General features: G+C 36.8%; 1 protein-coding gene across 3 annotated transcripts in view; it reads left to right on the forward strand.

Annotated features, from left to right (window-relative positions):
* Positions 1–21,483, forward strand: part of itpkb (inositol-trisphosphate 3-kinase B) — a 37,865-nt gene that overhangs the window by 12,627 nt on the left and 3,755 nt on the right. For all 3 annotated transcript variants that reach the window (XM_059512380.1, XM_059512381.1, XM_059512382.1), the window contains exons 3-5: positions 17,674–17,773; positions 17,899–18,112; positions 19,378–19,582. In XM_059512380.1, the coding sequence (XP_059368363.1) occupies positions 17,674–17,773; positions 17,899–18,112; positions 19,378–19,582 (519 nt within the window). The remainder of the gene's footprint in view (positions 1–17,673; positions 17,774–17,898; positions 18,113–19,377; positions 19,583–21,483) is intronic.

The following is a 21,483-nucleotide window of genomic DNA, read 5'->3' on the forward strand; positions in this document are numbered from 1 at the left end:
AGTGCAATGGACAGTACAGTGCATAGAAAATATTTCAGTGTGCAAATGGATTACTCAGTGTTTCTGGATGAACAGACAGTAGTGCAAGTAATAACAAGTTTACTGTTTTTTGCTTGTTGTAAATAAATAAATAAATCAGTCAGATGCAGTGGTGAAGAGGGGGAGGAGTCTGTGTGTGTGGTGTGGGGTGGTGTCAGAGGGCCGAGTTCAGCAAGGAGACAGCTGTAGGGAAAAAGCTGTTCCTGAATCTTGTGGTCCTTGTCCGGAGGCTCCTGAAGCGCCTCCCAGAGGGCAGGAGGTTAAACAGTCTATGGTCAGGGTGAGAGGAGTCCTTAAGAATGCTGCGAGCTCGACGTAGACAGCGTTTCCTCTGGATGTCCTCAATAGCAGGAAGTGGTGTCCCTGTGATGCACTGGGCAGTTTTCACCACCCTCTGCAGTGCTTTGCGGTCAGCCACTGAGCAGTTTCCATACCAGACTGTGATGCAACTGGTCAGGATGCTCTCGATCGCACACCGGTAGAAGTTCACCAGTATGGCTGAAGACAGCTGGTTCTTCTCCAGTGTCCTGAGGAAGAAGAGGCGCTGGTGAGCCTTCTTGACCAGGCTGGAGGTGTGTGTAGTCCAGGACAGTTCCTCCGAGATGGTGGTTCCCAGGAACTTGAAGCTGGAGACACTTTCAACAACCATACCGTTAATGTGGATGGGGTCATGCGTGCCTCCTTTTTTCTTCCTGAAGTCCACAATGAGCTCCTTTGTCTTAGTGGTGTTAAGGAGCAGGTTATTGTCAGCGCACCATGTGGCCAGGTGCTGTACCTCTTCCCTGTAGGCAGTTTCATCATTGTTACTGATGAGGCCAATCACCGTGGTGTCGTCTGCAAACTTAATGATGGAGTTGGATCCATGCACAGGCTTGCAGTCGTGGGTGTAGAGGGAGTAAAGGAATGGGCTCAGCACACAGCCCTGTGGTACGCCGGTGTTGAGTGTGATGGTGGTGGAGTGGTTGTGGCCTGACCTAACATGCTGTAATAAGGTTGGTGGTATTCAAATACAGAAATGTAATAAACAGGGAAAATAACACTCCATAGTGTCCACTTTATAAATTAAATATACAAAACCAATAAAAATGGTACAAAACCAATAAAACCCGTTACAAACCAGTCATTTGTTGTATCCTGTGGGAACATAATTACTGATTATAGTGACTTATACTGTCCTTTTACGTGCTGCGTTGTGTATCGCGCAGCTTAAACATAAAACAATGTCTGCATTTGTAATTGGAGAAATTACAAACAACAACCACTACTCTACACTGCTTAAAACTAGCATTTGAATAATCAGTTGGCAAATTCTTTAAATATAAAAAACATAATTACAGGCTATGAGTCAGAAGTGCCAGACTGTCTTTGCAAATTTGTGACTGCCCCACTTTATAGAAACTCTCTTTGTGCACAGACGCATTGTAGGCTACTAGAATAGTGCTTGTTGTTTGTCATTTCTCCGATTACAAATGTATACATGGTTTAATGTTTACACAGCGCAATATGCAATGCAATGCATGAAAAGACAGTATAAGTCATTATAATCAGCAATTATGTCCCCACTGGATGCAACAAATTCCTCGTTTGTAATCGGTTTTATAGTTTTTGTCCACTGGGACACTCCATAACAGTATGGTGAGGTGAGTAACATTTCCGTCACATGCTTGAGGCATTCAGCCAATCACAATGCACTGGATAGCTGGCCAATCAGAGCACACCTCTCTTCTCATATGAAATAATATGCAATATAACTGTTGGGGTTGTAACGTTATACTGGTATGATCATGGCCAGACTTACCATTGGGCTTAAGTGGGCTGCAGCCCATGGGGCCCGCCTTTGCCCGGTTACGTTTGTTCGTTATATGCCAGTCAGAATTCAGAAATTACTAGTCTCATTTCCACTGCCCATGCAAGATCTAAACAGGCCAGACTACAGCTTACAACAACGACCTTCGAGGCCACAATCAAACAGCATAAACTGGTATTTATGATTATTTCACATAAAAGAAGGACACAAGTATTGAATCGTGTCTGCAACCAATTGGTTTGTTATCACATGGCTACTTTAAACAGCTTCATTAAGCCTTTAGCCCCAAAGAGCACACATTTAGAAAGATAATGATAAATTCTCAACTGTTCACACCTCATTTCTTTACAGGATGATTCTATATTACTATATTAATGTTCCACTAAATTATGCAATCATCGAGTTTTGAGCACTCTCTCGCATCTTACTGCCATTACACATAGTTGGGAAGAAATTTTATCAAAATTATTTAAAATAAAAAATAGCAATTTAATGAGTTTCTGTTTTTATAACATAGCTACCTATGCCTCTTATATAGGACTTAGTCTCTCACAGAAACAAGAGTCCTGTTTTTTTTTTTAATATATATATATATATATATATATATATATATATATATATATATATATATATATATATATCTGAGCAATCGCAAATCTACAATAAACGACAACTTACAGTGTAACTTTCAGACACAAAATTCCGTTTTGCTCCATCAGAAAGAAAACAGAACAAACAGCAAAATCCGCTGCATCTCTGAACAACAGTGTTTTGTTCCTCAGCGTTACGCGGACCAGCAAATGATTTAATCAGGCTATAAGTACAGACGTTTGCAAAATTAAATTAAATGAATCAACTTTTTAAACGAATCGGTTGATTCAACTCACTCATTAAGACAGTCACTTGTTGCCACCTACTGGCGGTTGTAGTTTCATATTTAAGCTTATTTCATTTTTGCAATCATTTAATATTTCAACATTAAAATGTTAGATTTAAACTTAACGTGCACAATCCAGCTATGAATTCTGTTGATAGCGAGTTTCATTTGATTGTTAATAGCCATCATGTCTTTTTATTCTACTGAATTTATTGATTAAATAATAACCTGACATAAGAGGACACTGATATGACAATAACTTTTAAAATATTAATAAGTAGGGCTGCAATAGTCGATTATTCCCTTGAAATAATAATTGCAATTATTAATTACGATTATCACAATTTACACTGAATGATGTTTATACCATTGTTTCATGCAAATGCATGCCATATTTTTATATGACACAAAATAAGCTGAAAAGACTCAAAGAGAAAATCTTTTATTGCTTTTCAATAGCATTAAGCCTCAAATTTCAACTATACATTGGATTGGTTACTTCTTCTTTCAATGATAAAAAAGTTCAAATATGAATGGTATCTAAAATTAAAATAAACCCTTAACATAACGTAGTAAGAAAAAACCGCATGCAGAATAACATAAGTGAATGATTAATTGGTGCTTTGAATGATTACGTAATTCTGGCATCCATAATTGTAAACGCGATTAGAAAATCTATTAATTGTGCAGCCCTGCTAATAAGCCAGCATCTTTTTTTTTTTTTTTGCTCAGTTATTTCAGTGTTTTGATCTCTCAACTGAGAGTATCCTGTTCCTGTGTACACTGTAAACCCTAATAAGTACACAGAACTCAAAAAATATTTTGGAACATTTATGAACCTCAAAACATATGTTTGTGTATTTTGTGTTACTACATAACAATATTTATAATTTAGGGTATTTGTAGTGTAGGTATAGGGCCCAAACACAACCTCAAGCCCAGGGGGCCCCACCCCTGTATATGATGGTTTATCACGGATTGAACATGATCAAAATCTCACTTGCGCAAATGCTTTATATCTTATAATAGATTTTATCTAAAATCTGCAGTATGGGAATACTTTGGGGGTAAAAAAAAAAAAAGTGCTTGTCCTTGAGGACGGATCCAATTAGCAAAAAATGTGGATGCAAAGTGGCCGCAAAAGCAGGCAATACATCCAACATGTTTGATCATATTCGAGGAAACCATCCCTCCATGCAGAAGGTGTATCGCATTTATAAAAAGTGCTGTCATGACCACAAAATTTACAGTATAACGTGCAATGTGATCAATGGATAAATCGAAAGCAGATATGTTAGGAGTCTGTGAAGCGCGAAGAGACTGCTATATAAATAATCTGCTTGTTTCTTTATGTCTCTGAGTGGCGCCATTTTATCTACTACATACTGAAGTAGGGGTGACCCCGAATAGTCGACGATTCGATGCTTCGATTCGAGGAGCCTGATTCGACTACCAGTCTCACAGTCGAATATTCACGGGTGTTATTGATTATGCCATTCTGACTATATGGGGACGCTCAAATGTCTGATTTCACATAGAACGTTTTCTCCCAATAAGTTAATATGCAGCATATTATAATAAAGCCGTGAATAAGAATCTGAAAATAAGAAGCTTTAAATTAATATTTGAAAGTCGTAAATAGATCCAACCACCCCTATAGATTTATGTTTCACTTTCCATAATCCGTGACTGACAGAGGAGCATCTTGGCGGCAGGGATTTAAAACTTTATCAAGACTCAAACTGACACAGGCAGAGACTGGATTTTTTCGAACAGGTAGGGTACAAGTGATTTCAAAACATTTCAGCCGGTGTATATATATCGTGGATATATTACCTTATATAAAATGTGTTTGGTTCAGTCAAGAGCTTCATTGTAGTACTACAGTGATATCTCTTCAGCGCACAGCGCGAGCAGGTCAAACTACAATGCAGAATATTAATAACTATGACTGGACTTTCACATCCATACCATTATAATGAGAAGACCATTATAATAAAACACTGTGAATCTTTAGAGTTTAGCTGCCGTGTTTCTGCACATTGTTTCATGAATGCGTCCACAAAAGGAGTTCATTCATAGCCGCGCAGATATGTTCATGTGCATTCGGGCACTTTTTGCAGATAGCCTATAAGTCTTAATATTAATGTTATGTTGTATAAATAATGAAGCATATTCTACTTTAAATTATGAGTTTAATCCCATTGATTAAAAACTTGCTATCAAATGCTCACTCTACTGGTCATCTTCAGCGTGCACAGCTCAAAACAGAAATGCAGAACATTAATAACTACTGTCATATAGGCTAACTTTATAATGAGAGCAGAGCACTATTGTAAAAATTGTGAATTGTTAGGGTTTCGCTGACGTTTAGTGTTAACTATCTTTTAATCAAAACATAAAAACTTTATTTACCTCGTTTGTATCAGCAAGGCATTTGTTCACATTTTCCCTGTGTGTTAACATCAGTAATTATGGCTGTCGGATGTCTGACTTGCCTCAATGTATTTTGCTCCACCCCCAAACATATGATTCGACTATCAGTCGAATATCAGCAAGATTCGAAAATTCCGATTCGACTATGAAAATCATTAGTCGGGGACACCCCTATACTGAAGTATGCATGACACTAAATTTAAGCGCCTACACAAATATGAACATGAACAGAGCTGCTCTGAGAGAAAACTTAAATAAACATTTACTAGTTTTATTTGAGAAAAAACATAATCAAAAACACTCTGAAACTCAAAGGTCCGCTACAACCCTTCAAAATAAAAGTTCGATTTAACCCAGTAATTATGACAAATATATTAGTAATTAGGGCTGTAGCTATCGAATATTTTAGTAATCGAGTATTCTACCAAAAAGTCCATCGATTAATCGAGTAATCGGATAAAATGTGTTTTTGCTTAATTAAAGTGCAATATTAATTATGCAAGAGAAAATAAGACTCCTGGGTCTCTTAAAATGAACAACTAAGTTTTCTTTTTTAGAAAAAAAATATATTTATTTTTTAAATGCATAGAACGCAATGCATACATCAAAAATAAACATTTAATTATTACCCATTGTTTCTCTGTCTGTACTTGTACTGGGAACAATGACAATAAAGTTGACATGAATTAAGTGCATTTAAGTGCCATTCAGTTGGGGTTTTAAATAAAGCATTTTCTGAGATGCACATTAAACATTAAACACATAAAACATTAATTTAATTTATCTTCTAATTATTGAAAATTAAGCAAACTTAACTTTTTGGTACTAAACCGCAATAACTAAACCGGACTTTTATTTTGACGGGTTAATGTACCTTTACAGTTCTGTGTATGTGATGTGACGCTAGTTTTACTCACATCAAACGGTCAGATGCTCATGAAGTGACTGTCAGAGCAGTTCTGGAGATGTTGTTCATGTGTTCACGTCCTAATTTAGTGAGACAGCAGACGCTGAAATCACCGCGAGCGTCACGCGCGCTTTCGTGTGTTTAATGAATGAAGATGCGCTTCTGCTCCATTCATTAACAGAGACACGCAGAACATGCAGGATTCATATTTTTAAAATAGACTGTTCCGGCTTAATATTACAGATATTAGTCCATATCGTGATTTGATGTAAGTGCAATGACCTATTTTTGATTAATTCATTCAAAATTTGGCAAATTCCGTGCCATTCCGCGTTAAACTGTAAATTCTGTTTTTATTTTTTATGACTGTATTCCCCGTTTCCCTCCGCGTTTTCTGCATCACGGAAATCATAGGACCCTAGTTGTGGTATGCCAGCTCTATCTTGCAATGGACACACAACAGGACGTTCTCTTTACGTTTGCCCGCGCCCTCAAATCAAAACACTGCTGACTCCTTGCAGTATGCGATTTCGGACGCGGCGCTTGTGTCTCCTTCCGCTTTGTGGGTGACGTAAACGCGTTGTGTCACATTAAAAAAATCATTGCGAAAGAACCTGACGTGAGATTTAAAATAAATTAAAAGAGGCTTCGAGGCAGAGGAATTTGCCTCGATCATTTTTTGTAATTGAGTTACTCGAGGAATCGTTTCAGCCCTATTAGTAATGTACAATGTACTTCAAAGTTATAATAACAACAATAATAATATTCTTTATAATTATTAATTTAAACATTATTTTTAAGGAATATCATGTTTGTCCATGTTTTAATCTCTGTTGTGCAGAAATTTGGCAACAATAAAAGTTGTTAAATTTTCATTTGATAACATTTTAAAACATTAATTACAACCCGAATTCCAGAAAAGTTGGGACGTTTTTTAAATTTTAATAAAATGAAAACTAAAAGACTTTCAAATCACATGAGCCAATATTTTATTCACAATAGAACATAGATAACATAGCAAATGTTTAAACTGAGAAAGTTTACAATTTTATGCACAAAATGAGCTCATTTCAATTTTGATTTCTGCTACAGGTCTCAAAATAGTTGGGACGGGGCATGTTTACCATGGTGTAGCATCTCCTTTTCTTTTCAAAACAGTTTGAAGACGTCTGGGCATTGAGGCTATGAGTTGCTGGAGTTTTGCTGTTGGAATTTGGTCCCATTCTTGCCTTATATAGATTTCCAGCTGCTGAAGAGTTCGTGGTCGTCTTTGACGTATTTTTCGTTTAATGATGCGCCAAATGTTCTCTATAGGTGAAAGATCTGGACTGCAGGCAGGCCAGGTTAGCACCCGGACTCTTCTACGACGAAGCCATGCTGTTGTTATAGCTGCAGTATGTGGTTTTGCATTGTCCTGCTGAAATAAACAAGGCCTTCCCTGAAATAGACGTTGTTTGGAGGGAAGCATATGTTGCTCTAAAACCTTTATATACCTTTCAGCATTCACAGAGCCTTCCAAAACATGCAAGCTGCCCATACCGTATGCACTTATGCACCCCCATACCATCAGAGATGCTGGCTTTTGAACTGAACGCTGATAACATGCTGGAAGGTCTCCCTCCTCTTTAGCCCGGAGGACACGGCGTCCGTGATTTCCGACAAGAATGTCAAATTTGGACTCGTCTGACCATAAAACACTATTCCACTTTGAAATAGTCCATTTTAAATGAGCCTTGGCCCACAGGACACGACGGCGCTTCTGGACCATGTTCACATATGGCTTCCTTTTTGCATGATAGAGCTTTAGTTGGCATCTGCTGATGGCACGGCGGATTGTGTTTACCGACAGTGGTTTCTGAAAGTTTTCCTGGGCCCATTTAGTAATGTCATTGACACAATCATGCCGATGAGTGATGCAGTGTCATCTGAGAGCCCGAAGACCACGGGCATCCAATAAAGGTCTCCGGCCTTGTCCCCTACGCACAGAGATTTCTCCAGTTTCTCTGAATCTTTTGATGATGTTATGCACTGTAGATGATGAGATTTGCAAAGCCTTTGCAATTTGACGTTGAGGAACATTGTTTTTAAAGTTTTCCACAATTTTTTTACGCAGTCTTTCACAGATTGGAGAGCCTCTGCCCATCTTTACTTCTGAGAGACTCTGCTTCTCTAAGACAAAGCTTTTATAGCTAATCATGTTACAGACCTGATATCAATTAACTTAATTAATCACTAGATGTTCTCCCAGCTGAATCTTTTCAAAACTGCTTGCTTTTTTAGCCATTTGTTGCCCCCGTGCCAACTTTTTTGAGACCTGTAGCAGGCATTAAATTTTAAATGAGCTAATTAAGTGGATAAAAGTGTAAAATTTCTCAGTTTAAACATTTGCTACGTTATCTATGTTCTATTGTGAATAAAATATTGGCTCATGTGATTTGAAATTCCTTTAGTTTTCATTTTATTAAAATTTAAAAAACGTCCCAACTTTTCCGGAATTCGGGTTGTATGATATAGATGTACATAAGGTATAGCTTTATTTTTTTCTTGTTTTTAAATTGAAAATATATTTTTTTTTCAGAAGGGAGACTTCAATACATTCATTAAAATGTTTTCAAGTTTGTTGTTATAAAGGATTTGTTAACTCAAATAACTTGTTTTTTTTCTTCTAAGAGTGATTGTTACTGATAAGAATTATTGTTTAATATATACCATGATACCATGAAACCGTGATATATATACTGTGTATATATATACAAAGTATATATATATGTATATATGTATGTATATATATATATATATATATATATATACACACACACACACACACAATCACAGTGTCGTCCATAAGTATTGGAACAGTAGTCAAAATACAATGCAAAAGTCAAAATTGTTCTGTTTGCTGTGTAGTCAAGAAATCTGTAAATATGATTTCAAAGATGAATATGAGACAAAACTACAGAATGTCACATTTTATTATTGGGTGATTCAACACAAAGATGTTTTACCATCTAAGAAGATCAGCACTTTTAGAGTTTCATCTCCCTATCTGATGTGAGCGTAAGTATTGGAACAGTTGCCTCACAGGTCTTTCTGTTTGATGACACACACAAAGGCCGACTCTGAAAGAAAAGCAAGCAATTTGGATGCTAAAAGAAAAGAAGAAGTCAATTAGAACTATAGGAAAAACAAAGGGCATGCAGAAATTAAGAGTTTGGAAACTACCGGCGATATCAGCAACCAATAATGACCTGATCAGCTGAGAAAAACAACAGTAGCTGATGACAGACAAATCATAAAAGCTGTAAAAAAAAAATACCCTAAAAAACATGTCTGTAAAATTACCAACAACCTCCAGAAAGCTCTGCCAATCTACAGTACGCAGGATAATTTGACACAGAATTACAGAAGCTACACAGCAAGATGCTGTTGATGGACCAATGAGTCAAAGATTAGGGAACTGCAAATGATCCTAAGCATACAACCTCATCTGTAAGGCTTGGTGGAGGTGGTGTCATGGTATGGGCATGCATGGCTGTCTCTAGAACAGGACCTTTTTAATGACTTAATGTATGATGGCAGTAGCAGAATGAATTTGGAAGGGTACAAAATCATCTTGTTTACCAATATTCACGAAAAAGCCACCAAACTCATTAGAAAGCACTTCATATTGGATCAGGACAATGACCCAAAACACCCTGCCAGTTCAGTCAAGGACTTTATCAGGGCAAAGAAATGGAAAGTCTTATTTAAATCCGATTGAACATTCATTTCACCAGCTGAAGAGAAGACTAAAGACAAGCAAAACAAACTAACAAGCAACGGTTGGAATTGGCTACATTAACGGCTAGGTAAAAGCATTTCAAAGCACAAGACCAAGAGTCTGGTGATGTCTATGGGTTGCAGACTCACTGCTCTAAATGCATGCAAGGGATCTGCAACTAAATATTAGCTTTTAATCTTTTACATCTACCTTCAATTCAACTGTTCCAATACTTATTACTTATCAAATAGTGGAATGAACTCTAAAAGTGCTGTCCTTTTTTTTTTTGTTTAAACATGTATATGTAATTGATTGGATTTTTATTGTGTATGTATCGTAAGCATTGCAAAAAGCAAATGTTTCTCAGAAAAATATACACACACACACACACACACATATATATATATATATAATATAATATACATATAATATACAATATATGTATATAATATACACAACATATATAAAATGTGAGATGAACATGATTTCCTTTGAACAATTATTTTTTCACTTAAGCCTCATTATTATGTAACTGAAATTAAAAGGGAATTTTATTCTTGATCCGTTTTACAATACAGACCAAAGGTCACAGCTTTGCATCTTCAATAATTCAACAATACTTTCTCTTATTTTGATCTTTCCTTAGTGAAAACGTGTCAGTGCTTGTGGTAAGGGTGGCTGCACTGACTGCGGGTGCTTTCTGGTTCTTGAAGGGCTAATGGTGGCTTTTTAGCCTTCAAAAAAATAAGACACCGTCTTTAGCCATGTTGCTGAGTATTGCTTGCAGATGTGGAAAATACTGTCTCAGAGCCTTCTGCACTTTCCTGTCTCCTTTCAAGGGGTTAAAAGCCACTTCCTCCCTCAGTGCTCAGTGGAAACTTTAACAACACCCGTGAGGTCAAGGAGATGCTGTAAAGAGCGGCATCCCTTTCCTTGTGCTCGATATAGCTCACACTGCCCTTATCAGAACAATGGCATGACCCAGCCTTGCAGAGTGCTCCCCTCTTGATATGGCGTTGCTGCTTCCGCTCCCCAATTTAACAAAACCCTGAGCTATTGATAGTGACTTTATACAATAGCAAAGAGAGAGGAGTCTGAGAAGGGAAGGGAGGCCAAATGAGTAATGGAGAGCTGCGGTTGCATTTACATCCTTTACGGGAGAGTTTATTTTTCTGGCATTCCAAAGCGATTGCACGTCAAAGCCAAGACTGTCAACGTCTTATCATTAGACCATTTAGTGTGAATTACACAGGATTCTCCTGTCTGCTGAGGCTTTGCTTTGATTGTTATTGCGGGCTGATGTTTACAGAGTAACAGTCTGTGGTCTTCAGCAAAATAAGCACCACTTGATCATCTTAGTCTTCTAGTGCTGCATTCAAACATCTTCTCGAACTCATAGGTGTCTGGTGTTTCCCATAGTGCATTGCTTTTGGAAACTTTCGTGGTTTTGAGATGATGTTGCACTTATCCTATAGGGGAGGTCGCTCACCTTTAGTTCTCCTTTTGACCTTGTTGTGCATACTATTAAAGAAGTCAGTTCTCAACATAAAAACTTTTTTTGTTTTGTTTTAAATATTCAGGGTTTTAATTTGCATGCTTATGACTAAATGATCAAACCCAATCCAGGAAATGAACTGCAATACATTCTTAATACAATTTAAAAACAGAGGTGTATTTGCAAAACAGAATTGCAATTTACTTGTGGAACTAGGAAAATTGCTATAGATTGAAAACACGATATTAGGCAAAAGCAGTTTGTTCACTTAAATACTTTCCATTTTAAAAACGTAATGAGAAATGATTTGAAGTGTTATGAGTAGACTTGAATTTTTTTATTTCTCTCATAGTGTAATTATTTTTACATCGGTTTGTTACATTCTGGATTTGATTTGAATGTTCTTTTGGGGACAACAACAGCAGTTCACCCAAAATTATTTTGTCCTCATTTAATCATCGTCATGTCATCCCCAAATTATATGACGTTCTTTCTTTGAAATAGATAAGGAAATTTGTAGAATGTAGTTGGTTGCACTTACATGTAAATGTAAATGTTTTCTATGCAAATACAAATTCTATGGTTCCAAAAGCCTGCGAAAGCACCATAAATGAATCGTAAAAACAGTCCAATATGTTCCAAATCTCTAAAGCTATGTGATAGTACAATATGATAGCTTTGTGTGACAATTAAATCATTATTCACTGAAAATCGGTGCATCTGCACTCATGAAAATTAATGTGAGTAGTAGTAAACAAATAAATGAAACACGTCATAAGATATTTTAAGTGTGCTTGCTGTGCTTCTGCATCCTTTTTATGCTTAAAAGTACCGTTCCTCATGTACTCTGATTGCATGGAAAAGGGTGAATTTTTCATTTTTGGGGTGAACTAACCCTTTAAGTATTTCTCCAACCACAAACCAAGTCATGCAAATGTATTTCTGAATGCAAATATGAGACCCTGACATCCAAATGCAAGCTATTCTGCTAGAGAGGCTTGTTTACCAGCAATGATTTCATAATTTGCATCAGACTTAGCACAGTTTATGATTTCAGAATACATTTATCACCCAGCAGTAAAATGACTGATTGAAATGATTATGAAATGCTTTTGAAACTTTATTTTGAAAGGAACAGTTCACCAAATTTTTTTTTACTTCTGTTAAATTTACTCACTATTCCAAACCTGAATACTGTTATTTGTTCTGTGGAACACAAAAAGAGAATTTTGCTTTTTAATTTAAAAATGAGTGTTTACAGCATTGCTTTTAAAATGATATGAAGGTGACTAAATGATGACAGAATGTTTATTGAGATACTAGATTTTATTTTTCATTTTAGTTTGTTAAATTTAGTTTTTGTCTAAAATGATAAATAGATTGCTGACTGGTGTTTCCCATAAAAACTCTAATACCTGTAAAGAAACACCTACTTTGAAAATCTTTTTCTGCATCAGTCACAGAAATATTTCATTCATCATCATGTTTCGGGAAAAGGAAGTCAGTCTCTCACAAATCACCTCAGTGATGTCAAAACAAGGTGCTGACCCCATCTCAGTCTGAAAACACTGGTGACACCGTCCTTTAGTTATTTAAACATTTAGATGACTGACCCTCTTGACTAACAGACCGCAGAACCGTTATAGACACCTACGCATGAAACACATTTAGTCATGGAGACAAAGAGAAGCAGCACTTACTGCATCAAGTTTATTTTACTCAAAAACATTTACTTAATAAAAAAGGTGGCAGCTTAATTATGTTAGGTGCTATTTTTGTAGTGCAGGTGTGACTTTGAGGGTTTCAGATAGAATCTTTGGACCAAAATCATACGCAGGTCTTATATAAGTGTTCGTTTTGCTATTTCAAACTCTCAGAATTCCAGGTGAGTTTGAAGAACTCTGAAAATTTGCATTGCTCGTGGCCCTCGCAGGCATGCCATAGAGTTTTACTGTGGTCTCTGCACATTGAGCTTGGCCTACCAGCATATTTGCATGAGCCAATTGTGCTTTTGAATGCTTTGTATGGAAACAAATGAGAAATTCACATTGCCCTGCACTTACCTTCACTCAAATTCCAGCTTACGTTGTGATTGCACGCAGCACACTAGCGCATAATCTTACCGATTTTTTACCATGTCATCTTTCATCACGCACATCTGGAATTTCATCGCCCCCGCATTGGTTTTTTTCGCAACGTCAGTGTTCCTGATGGTCAAAGATATACAGGTAATAGATTCTGGTTTGCTTTGATTTCTCCATAGTTGGACTGTAACATTGTATTCCCCCCCTTTGCGTGTTCAGTTATTAAATATTTTTGCCTAATTTGATTATGCTGCCAATAAGGGCGGAATTCTCTTAGCTCAGTTTAACACTTTATTAGCATGCTTTCCCCAAGAATCAGAGCAATAAAGGCTTATCGGCTAAAAGCCACACGAGATCCAGCCGTTTTTCATGGGAGCAAATAAGCTGTGAAAGTAAACAACTGTGTCAGAAACATACGATCTAAAGCTGTTGTTTTACACAGTGGGCAATAGTCATTTTGACCTGACTGTGGCTCTCTAAAAAAAAAGTCTACAACTCCCATCTCTTCCTGCGAGTTTTCCACTTGTTTTGTTTTCCCACATCCTGAACATTTCCCTCACTATAGAAACTTCTCTCAAAGCCACTTTGTCTTTCCACTGAACTTTAATTTGTTTAGTAATCGGGAGGTGGGATCCTGCGGTCTTCTGATCTTAATGTCTGGTAGACACGGCCTGCCTATCAATCCTAATGTTTTTAAGTTCTTTCTTCAGTGGCCCAAAGCACAGCACACTGACAGCATCTGTTTCACATCAAATGCTTGAATATTAACCAGAACCTCTGCATACTGTAGGTATTTAATTCAACCGATCATACTTCTCTGTCACATTAAGTAATCTCAGCTAACCTGCTGCAATAAGTGTGTTTTGTAACTGTATCACTCGTGTTATCTCTATTATTATTATTATTTTAAATGTATCCCAAATAAAAAAGCAAAAATATCTGTTTATGTTGGATGCAGTTTTTGTATAATAATAATAAGTATTATTATAGAATTAATATTTATTACTATTACTATAACTACTACTACTACTACTACTACTGCTACTACAACATGAAAATCATTTACTTTGAAAATAATATTTGGAATGTCCTTTTTAGGTATGAAATGTTAGAATATAAAATAAAAGGAAGAAAGAAAGAACATAATTGAAAGAATAATAGTAATAGAACGTTTATTCATTTATTTACTAATCAAAGGACTACATTCAAACATGCATGTGAATTCTTCTTGTCACTGTTTGGATTTTTATGAAATGGCTCATAGGGGAACCTTCACACTCTCATTGCTACAATCTTATTAACATCGGCTCTTTACTTTCTCAAGTAATGGTGGTGACCTCTGGATCACTAAGTTTCCATAATGTGCCTCTAAGGGAGACCCATGCAAAGGGAGGATGGGGGACATGGAGGGGACACAGGAAACAGAGCAGCCTTGACAGATACGCCACTGCTTCAACTGTATCTTAGGGGCGAGAAGAACTGTTTTCCTCCAATGGAGCAGAACAGGGCAACCTTCATGTGACAGATAAAACTCATGCTGCTCTCAGATGATCGTTCATACCTTTTATGGGCCTCTTTCTAGACTAATTTAAATCAGACCTTTTCAGCAGAGACGTCCAGATGTCCAGCTTTCAGAAAAAGTTAATCCAAAAATGAAAATCCTGCCATCATTTATTCACCCTCACATCATTCCAAACCTGTATGACTTTTTTATGTAAAACCCAAAAACCTTTTTGTTAATGTGTACAAGTGAATTTGGACTGGGGTGTCGAGCTCCAAAATGACAAAAAAAAAAGACCATAAAAGTGGTCCATGTAACACACACTGGCTCTTGAAGCCATAGGATAGCTTTGCATGTGGAACAGACTGAAATGTATTCAATAAAAAATCTTGACATCCACTCTAGTTATTCTTTGCATGTGAGAAGAAGTGACATCCAGTCTCTGAACAAATCATTCAACATTCATTTAGTCAAATCTTTTCAACGAATCGTTAAAAAGTTAAAATTTCAACTCACTGATCTGGTCACAGGAGTTTACTACAGAAGATAAGGAAGAAGTTAGGTTTACTACGGAAAAAGATTTGAAGTGAATAATTAAAAAACATATGATGTTTTTAATTTTTCCTTTGTAGTGTTACAAGCTCTTGGTGCATAAAGAAGAACTGTAAAGTTGCAAAGACAAAAGTCTCAAATCCAAAGAGATATTCTTTATAAAAGTTAAGATTTGTCCATGCCCTCCTAAAATGGCTCATTTAAACACAACCCCACATGTCTACGTCACGATGTGGGAACATTTGCATAACGCTGCCAAAATGTTCATGCAAAGAAAGAAGGCGTACCTTTTATTCTCGCTGTTGCCACTGTTGCCATGTCATGGAGACACTGCGTGTTTCATTGTGAAAGGAAATACATCAACTTTGTGCTGTGGATTGCTGGATCAGCTTTCACTGTGGACGAAGCAGAGTCCAGTTTGGCGTCGTCACATGTGGTTGCCGCAAGCCGCCCACTCCTTCGTCGAATCCACCTGCTGTTCCTCACTCGCCGCCAGCTGGGTATAAGTCATTATAATCAGTAATTATGTCCCAACTGGATGCAACAAATGCCTCATTGTTAATGGGTTTTATTGTTTTTGTCCTGTCTTGCCGGTTTTCTGACTGGGACACACCATAACAGTATGGTGAGGGGCGTAATATTTCCGTCACACGCTTGAGGCATTCAGCCAATCACAACACACCAGATAGCTGGCCAATCAGAGCACACCTCACTTTTCAGAACGATGAGCTTTGTAAAAAACTGCATTTCAGAAAGGCGAGGCATAGAGGAGAAACAATAATGTACAGTATGTGGAAAATAATGTTTTTTTAACCATAAACCGCATAAACACATTTCATTACACCAAATACACAATGTGCTTTTTAGCAACATCATATGACCCCTTTAAAGTGCCATGCATTTTGATTGGACGTACATTTCTTGATCCTACGCCTTCCACATAATATATAAATACAGAAAAATACATTTAGACCAAATAACTTAATGATTGCTATAGGGATGTGAAGAGACTTAAAACCAGCATAACAAAAAATGTTTCTGAAGACAATCACCTATTGCACATTTAAATGTGTTTTATAACCTTCAGTACTTTCATGGCTGAATCTGATGACAATTTATTATTGTTTAATCAAAATGCATGACAAAGGGTCTCTCGCCAGATTTTGAATACACTTTGTGGCTTGTGTTTGTTGGCTGGACGAGTTCTCTAGATTTGGAAGGAGTTGATTTGTGGTTATAGTGTGCCCGGGGATGAACCGCTCTTACTGGGAGACCTGGCTCAAAATGCACAGGGGGTGGGGGGGGGGTTAGGGGGAGAGAGGCTTTCCTGGTAACCCAAGGAAACCCCCCCATCTATCACTGAGACCACAGTAAAGAATTTGTTTACCATGCCAACATGGGAGAGCCAAAGAGATCTCGCTCAAGGACATTTAGTGAAGTGGAATAACAGAGTAATGGTTCAACAGAGCAGCTCCTCTCAAACTGGAAAACAGCCTGTTTTCTGCAGGCTGTCAGGATGTCCAGATAGAGCAAGAACATTTTGAGATGGTTCCAGGTGAAATGGTTCACCTTGGCAGGAAGACAAGCTTAAACACTGCCCAGATTTCCTATTCATTTGCAGGTTTTATGTGCAGTAGTGAATCTGAATGTATGTTTGTACATTAAGTCCTTCACATAAAGCACTTTACTGTGCTGTTTAAACAATGATATCAGCACTGACTGCTTGTAGGAGCGCCAGTAAATGTATGGAAATACATGCAAAAGACCTGTTTGTTTATTCTCCCGCATATTGTGTGCTGGTCTGGGTTTTGTTGTAGGAAAATGAACCTCACCTGCCAAATCTCCTTATATAAGTAATTACTCATCTCCCTCCAGGCATGTTTTTTTTTCCCATATAGCATTGACAAGAAGTGAAATATTATTAGAATTTAAAATAACTGTTTTCAATTTCCATGTATTTTTAAATAATTTAGTAATTCAAAAAAAGTCATTTATTCCTGTGATGCAAGTTGAAAAGCTTTTGTAATATTGATCATGTGATCATTTAATGTAGCCTTGCATATATAATTATTTTTGTCTTGTAATATGAATAAATTACATTATAAGGTCATAAAAACTGAAATGCTGTTTAAACTACACTGCTGTAGTTTTATAGCACTTACATTTAATTTCATTTAATAGGGAATTTATCTTGCTTACTTTTGTCATTGAACAGCATAAATCATGGAAGAAGATCAAGAACATGGTGCACTGGTCACCATTTGTGATGTCCTTCAAGAAGAAGTACCCTTGGATCCAGTTGGCTGGCCATGCAGGTAGGCATCAAAAATGGACTAACTTTTCATGCAAGTTCTCAGTGTGAATTGCTTTTTTTGTCTAAAAATATAAGCTAATGCCCACATTTTAACATGCTAGTGCTATGCTATTTTTCTCTCTGCAGGCAATTTCAAGGCAGGGGCCAATGGTCGCATCCTAAAGAAACACTGTGAGTGTGAGCAGCAATGTCTCGATAGGCTGATGAGAGATGTACTAAAGCCCTATGTTCCTGCTTACCACGGAGATGTAGAGAAGGATGGAGAGAGGTACAATCAGATGGAGGACTTGCTGGCAGACTTTGACCTACCCTGTGTCATGGACTGCAAGATGGGCATCAGGTCAGTTACTGCACTGTCTCATTTGACCTTTTACTTTACAAACCTAGAAAAGAGCCAAACCACCACCTTAGCTATGACCCAGAGCCCACCTAAAACACCCTAGAAATGACCCAGAACAGCCGAGAAACCATACATCAGTATTCTGCAAACTGTAAGGTACGATAAGAACCTAAAACACTCATGATACCTCAGCAAACATCTAGTAACAACCTAAAACAACTTAGCAACTACATGGCAACACATTAGTAACCACTTATTAAGGCTCTATATCCTTGTACTGTATATCCTTATAATCTCAGTTTTAACTTCAACTTTATTAATTTTTTTTTAGCTTAGTAAACCAAAAAAAATTATAATGCCAAAAACTAAAACTTAACCTAGAAAGTAAAATAAAATATGTTTAAGTATTAAAGTTACTCAAATGAAAACTGGAATACAGTAATTAAAGGTAAATAGAAATAGGACCCCCCCCCCAAAAAAAAAGAAAATGTAGAAAAGCATATCTTTTTTTTTTTTACAAACTAAATGTAATGTGGAAACTGACAATATAAAAATGAAAACTATAAAATAATGAATAAATACTATAATTGTATATAAATAATACTACAAAAAAACGGGTGCTTAGTTAATAAAAAATAGAAGATAATCAGACCAGAAATCCCCCTCCTTGCTAAGACAGAATCTTCATCTTTTCTTATCTTACACTTATGCAACAGTATGTCCACTCTGTTACTTTAAAATGAATAGTTCCATTGACCCATTATTTGTACAGATGTTATACATTCCAAGCACCACAGAACATGAAGCAGGACCTCCCTCCCCAGAGACTCAGCAGAGGAGGTGCTCTGTGTCCTCTAATCTGCCGAAAGATAGCTGTGCTTTGCAGCTGGTGCAGGGAGACCTTGATACACATCGCTCATCACTCCCCCCCCCCCCACTCTCACTCTCTGTTGTTTCTGAGACTGCTCTTGTTTGCTGTTGCAATCCTGACCAAATCACAGTCGCAGATATGGACAAATATAGTGATAACCAGATGGTCAGGATATTAACAGAACCTCCGCTGGCCTGTCCAAACAAAACAATGCAATGCTTTTAGATTCAGCACGCTTTTCAGTGTTTTCCAAGATAAATCAAGATAAATATTTAGTTTGCATGCCTTTTTCATGCTGATAAGATAAACTGCATTTTATTGTGTACTGGAAATTTCAATGATGCAACAAGTTAAGTGAGAGAAACTGAGCCATTTGGTAATTTTTCTCCTGTAGGACGTATCTAGAAGAGGAGCTGACAAAAGCCAGGAAGAAGCCTAGCTTAAGAGCCGACATGTACCAAAAGATGATCGAGGTGGACCCTGATGCACCCACGGCACAGGAGCACGAACAGAAAGCAGTCACTAAGCCACGCTACATGCAGTGGAGGGAAACCATCAGCTCCACCGCCACGCTGGGCTTCCGGATCGAGGGAATCAAGGTGAGACGTTCATTCATTTCACAATTTCTTTTGAAATCTGTGTTCACCACAAATGAGGTGAAATTGCAAAAAAGAGAGAAAACTTCAACATCCTTATTTGAATGGTGTTTTTTTTAACTGGATTTCTCAACTACACACTGTTTTCATGGTCGCATTCAACTGAAAGTTTGAAATAAATCATGCTTGAGATTTTAGGTTTTACTTATTCATTTGAAGTATTTGTTTTTTAAGGAATATTCCAGGTTTAAAGCAATAATATTGATTACCACAAAGATTACTTATGATCTCAATTTATTAAAAAATATAAATCAGGATTATAGTTTATAGTTTATTAATTGCCATCATAATGAAATACCATAAACCCTAGAATGACTAAAAAATATAATTAAAAAAACTAACTCAAATAATAACAAAAACAAGAAATTAATGTAGTTTGCTATGTAGCATTATATTCACAAGAAATAGGAAGGACAATAAAGCACCATAGAACAACTATAAAAATTATGATATATAATATGATATCAAATAATAGCCATGCTTTCTCAAATGTGACCCTGGACAACAAAAACTGATAAAGTTGCACGGGTATATTTGTAGCAATAGCCAAACATTTTTTTATTTTACTGATTTTTTTATATTTTTTACTGATTTTTTAAGTGCCAAAATTCATTAAGATATTAAGTAAAAATCATGTTCCATGAAGATATTAATATATCAAAACTTGATTTTGGATTAGTAGTATGCATTGCTAAGATATTTATTTGGACAACCTTAAGGTGATTTTCTCAATATTTCGATTTTTTTTGCACCCTCAGATTCCAGGTTTTTAAATAGTTTTAAATATTTTCCTATCCTAACAAACCATACATCAATGGAAAGCGTATTTATTCCTATGTACAAATCTCAATTTAAAAAAATGTAAAGTTTTAAAGTTTTTATGGTCCATGGTCACAAATAAGACAAATAACAGACAAGCTTTCACAAAAACAATTAATATAAGAATTAATATACATTATAAAATTACAATTAATGCGTTTTATAAAATTGCAAGCTTCACATTTCTGCTTTTAAATCTTAAAAAAATTGTCCCCATTCATCATATGCATTATAAGTGCCTTGCAGTACCTTGATTTTTGCAATTTTTAAAGGCGAGCTGAAATTATATTTTGTGAGAGTGAACATTATGCCACGACAAATGCTGTTGATTGAGCTTAACTTGAACCATGAGCTGATGAAAGGGTTCTTGGAAGCACAGTGCTGTTTTTATCTGGGGAATCATGGCAGACTTCAACCTTCACAAATAGATCCCTGAATTCAGACTGAGGTGAAAGGGCAGGATCGGACTTTTTCAAGAGGTCGATTGTGTCTGAATGTTCCTGTCATACACACAGCCTGTTTGTGGCACGTCCTTTGAGCTCAACATCAGTCAGTGACAGGCCACAGCTCTCACAACATGATTTCAGTTCTGTAATTCCGGCCTACCGCACGCATCCCTAAATACACCCTCATGGAAAATGTCAAAAAGACTTAAGGGAAGCTTGAAAACCTTCAGATAATTAAGCCAAACCAGGCAGCCATGATTCCATTTACACACGGAAGAGGAGATTAGAAAGCTTGTGTTTGGTCTCTGTCATGATTTTCCAAAATAAATCTTTGTTAACAAGAGCTCTGTAGATGTCCTGCATGAATAGGGAAAGACTGCTTCTTCTTTTGCACTTTCCATCAGCACAAAGGCCAGGTTCCCCTGTCTATCTCTTTTTTCGCAGGGGATGCCCTGGGCGGCTCTAAATAAAATATTTTCTGAATAATAGGTAGACTTGTGTTATGTCTGTGGCTGAGCTGCCTGCTGTTTGTTTTATTATGTCTATGCCTGTTGTGACTATTGTCTTAACTTAGAAGCG

This window comes from Carassius carassius, chromosome 27 (assembly GCF_963082965.1).
Source record: "Carassius carassius chromosome 27, fCarCar2.1, whole genome shotgun sequence".
NCBI lineage: Eukaryota > Metazoa > Chordata > Actinopteri > Cypriniformes > Cyprinidae > Carassius > Carassius carassius.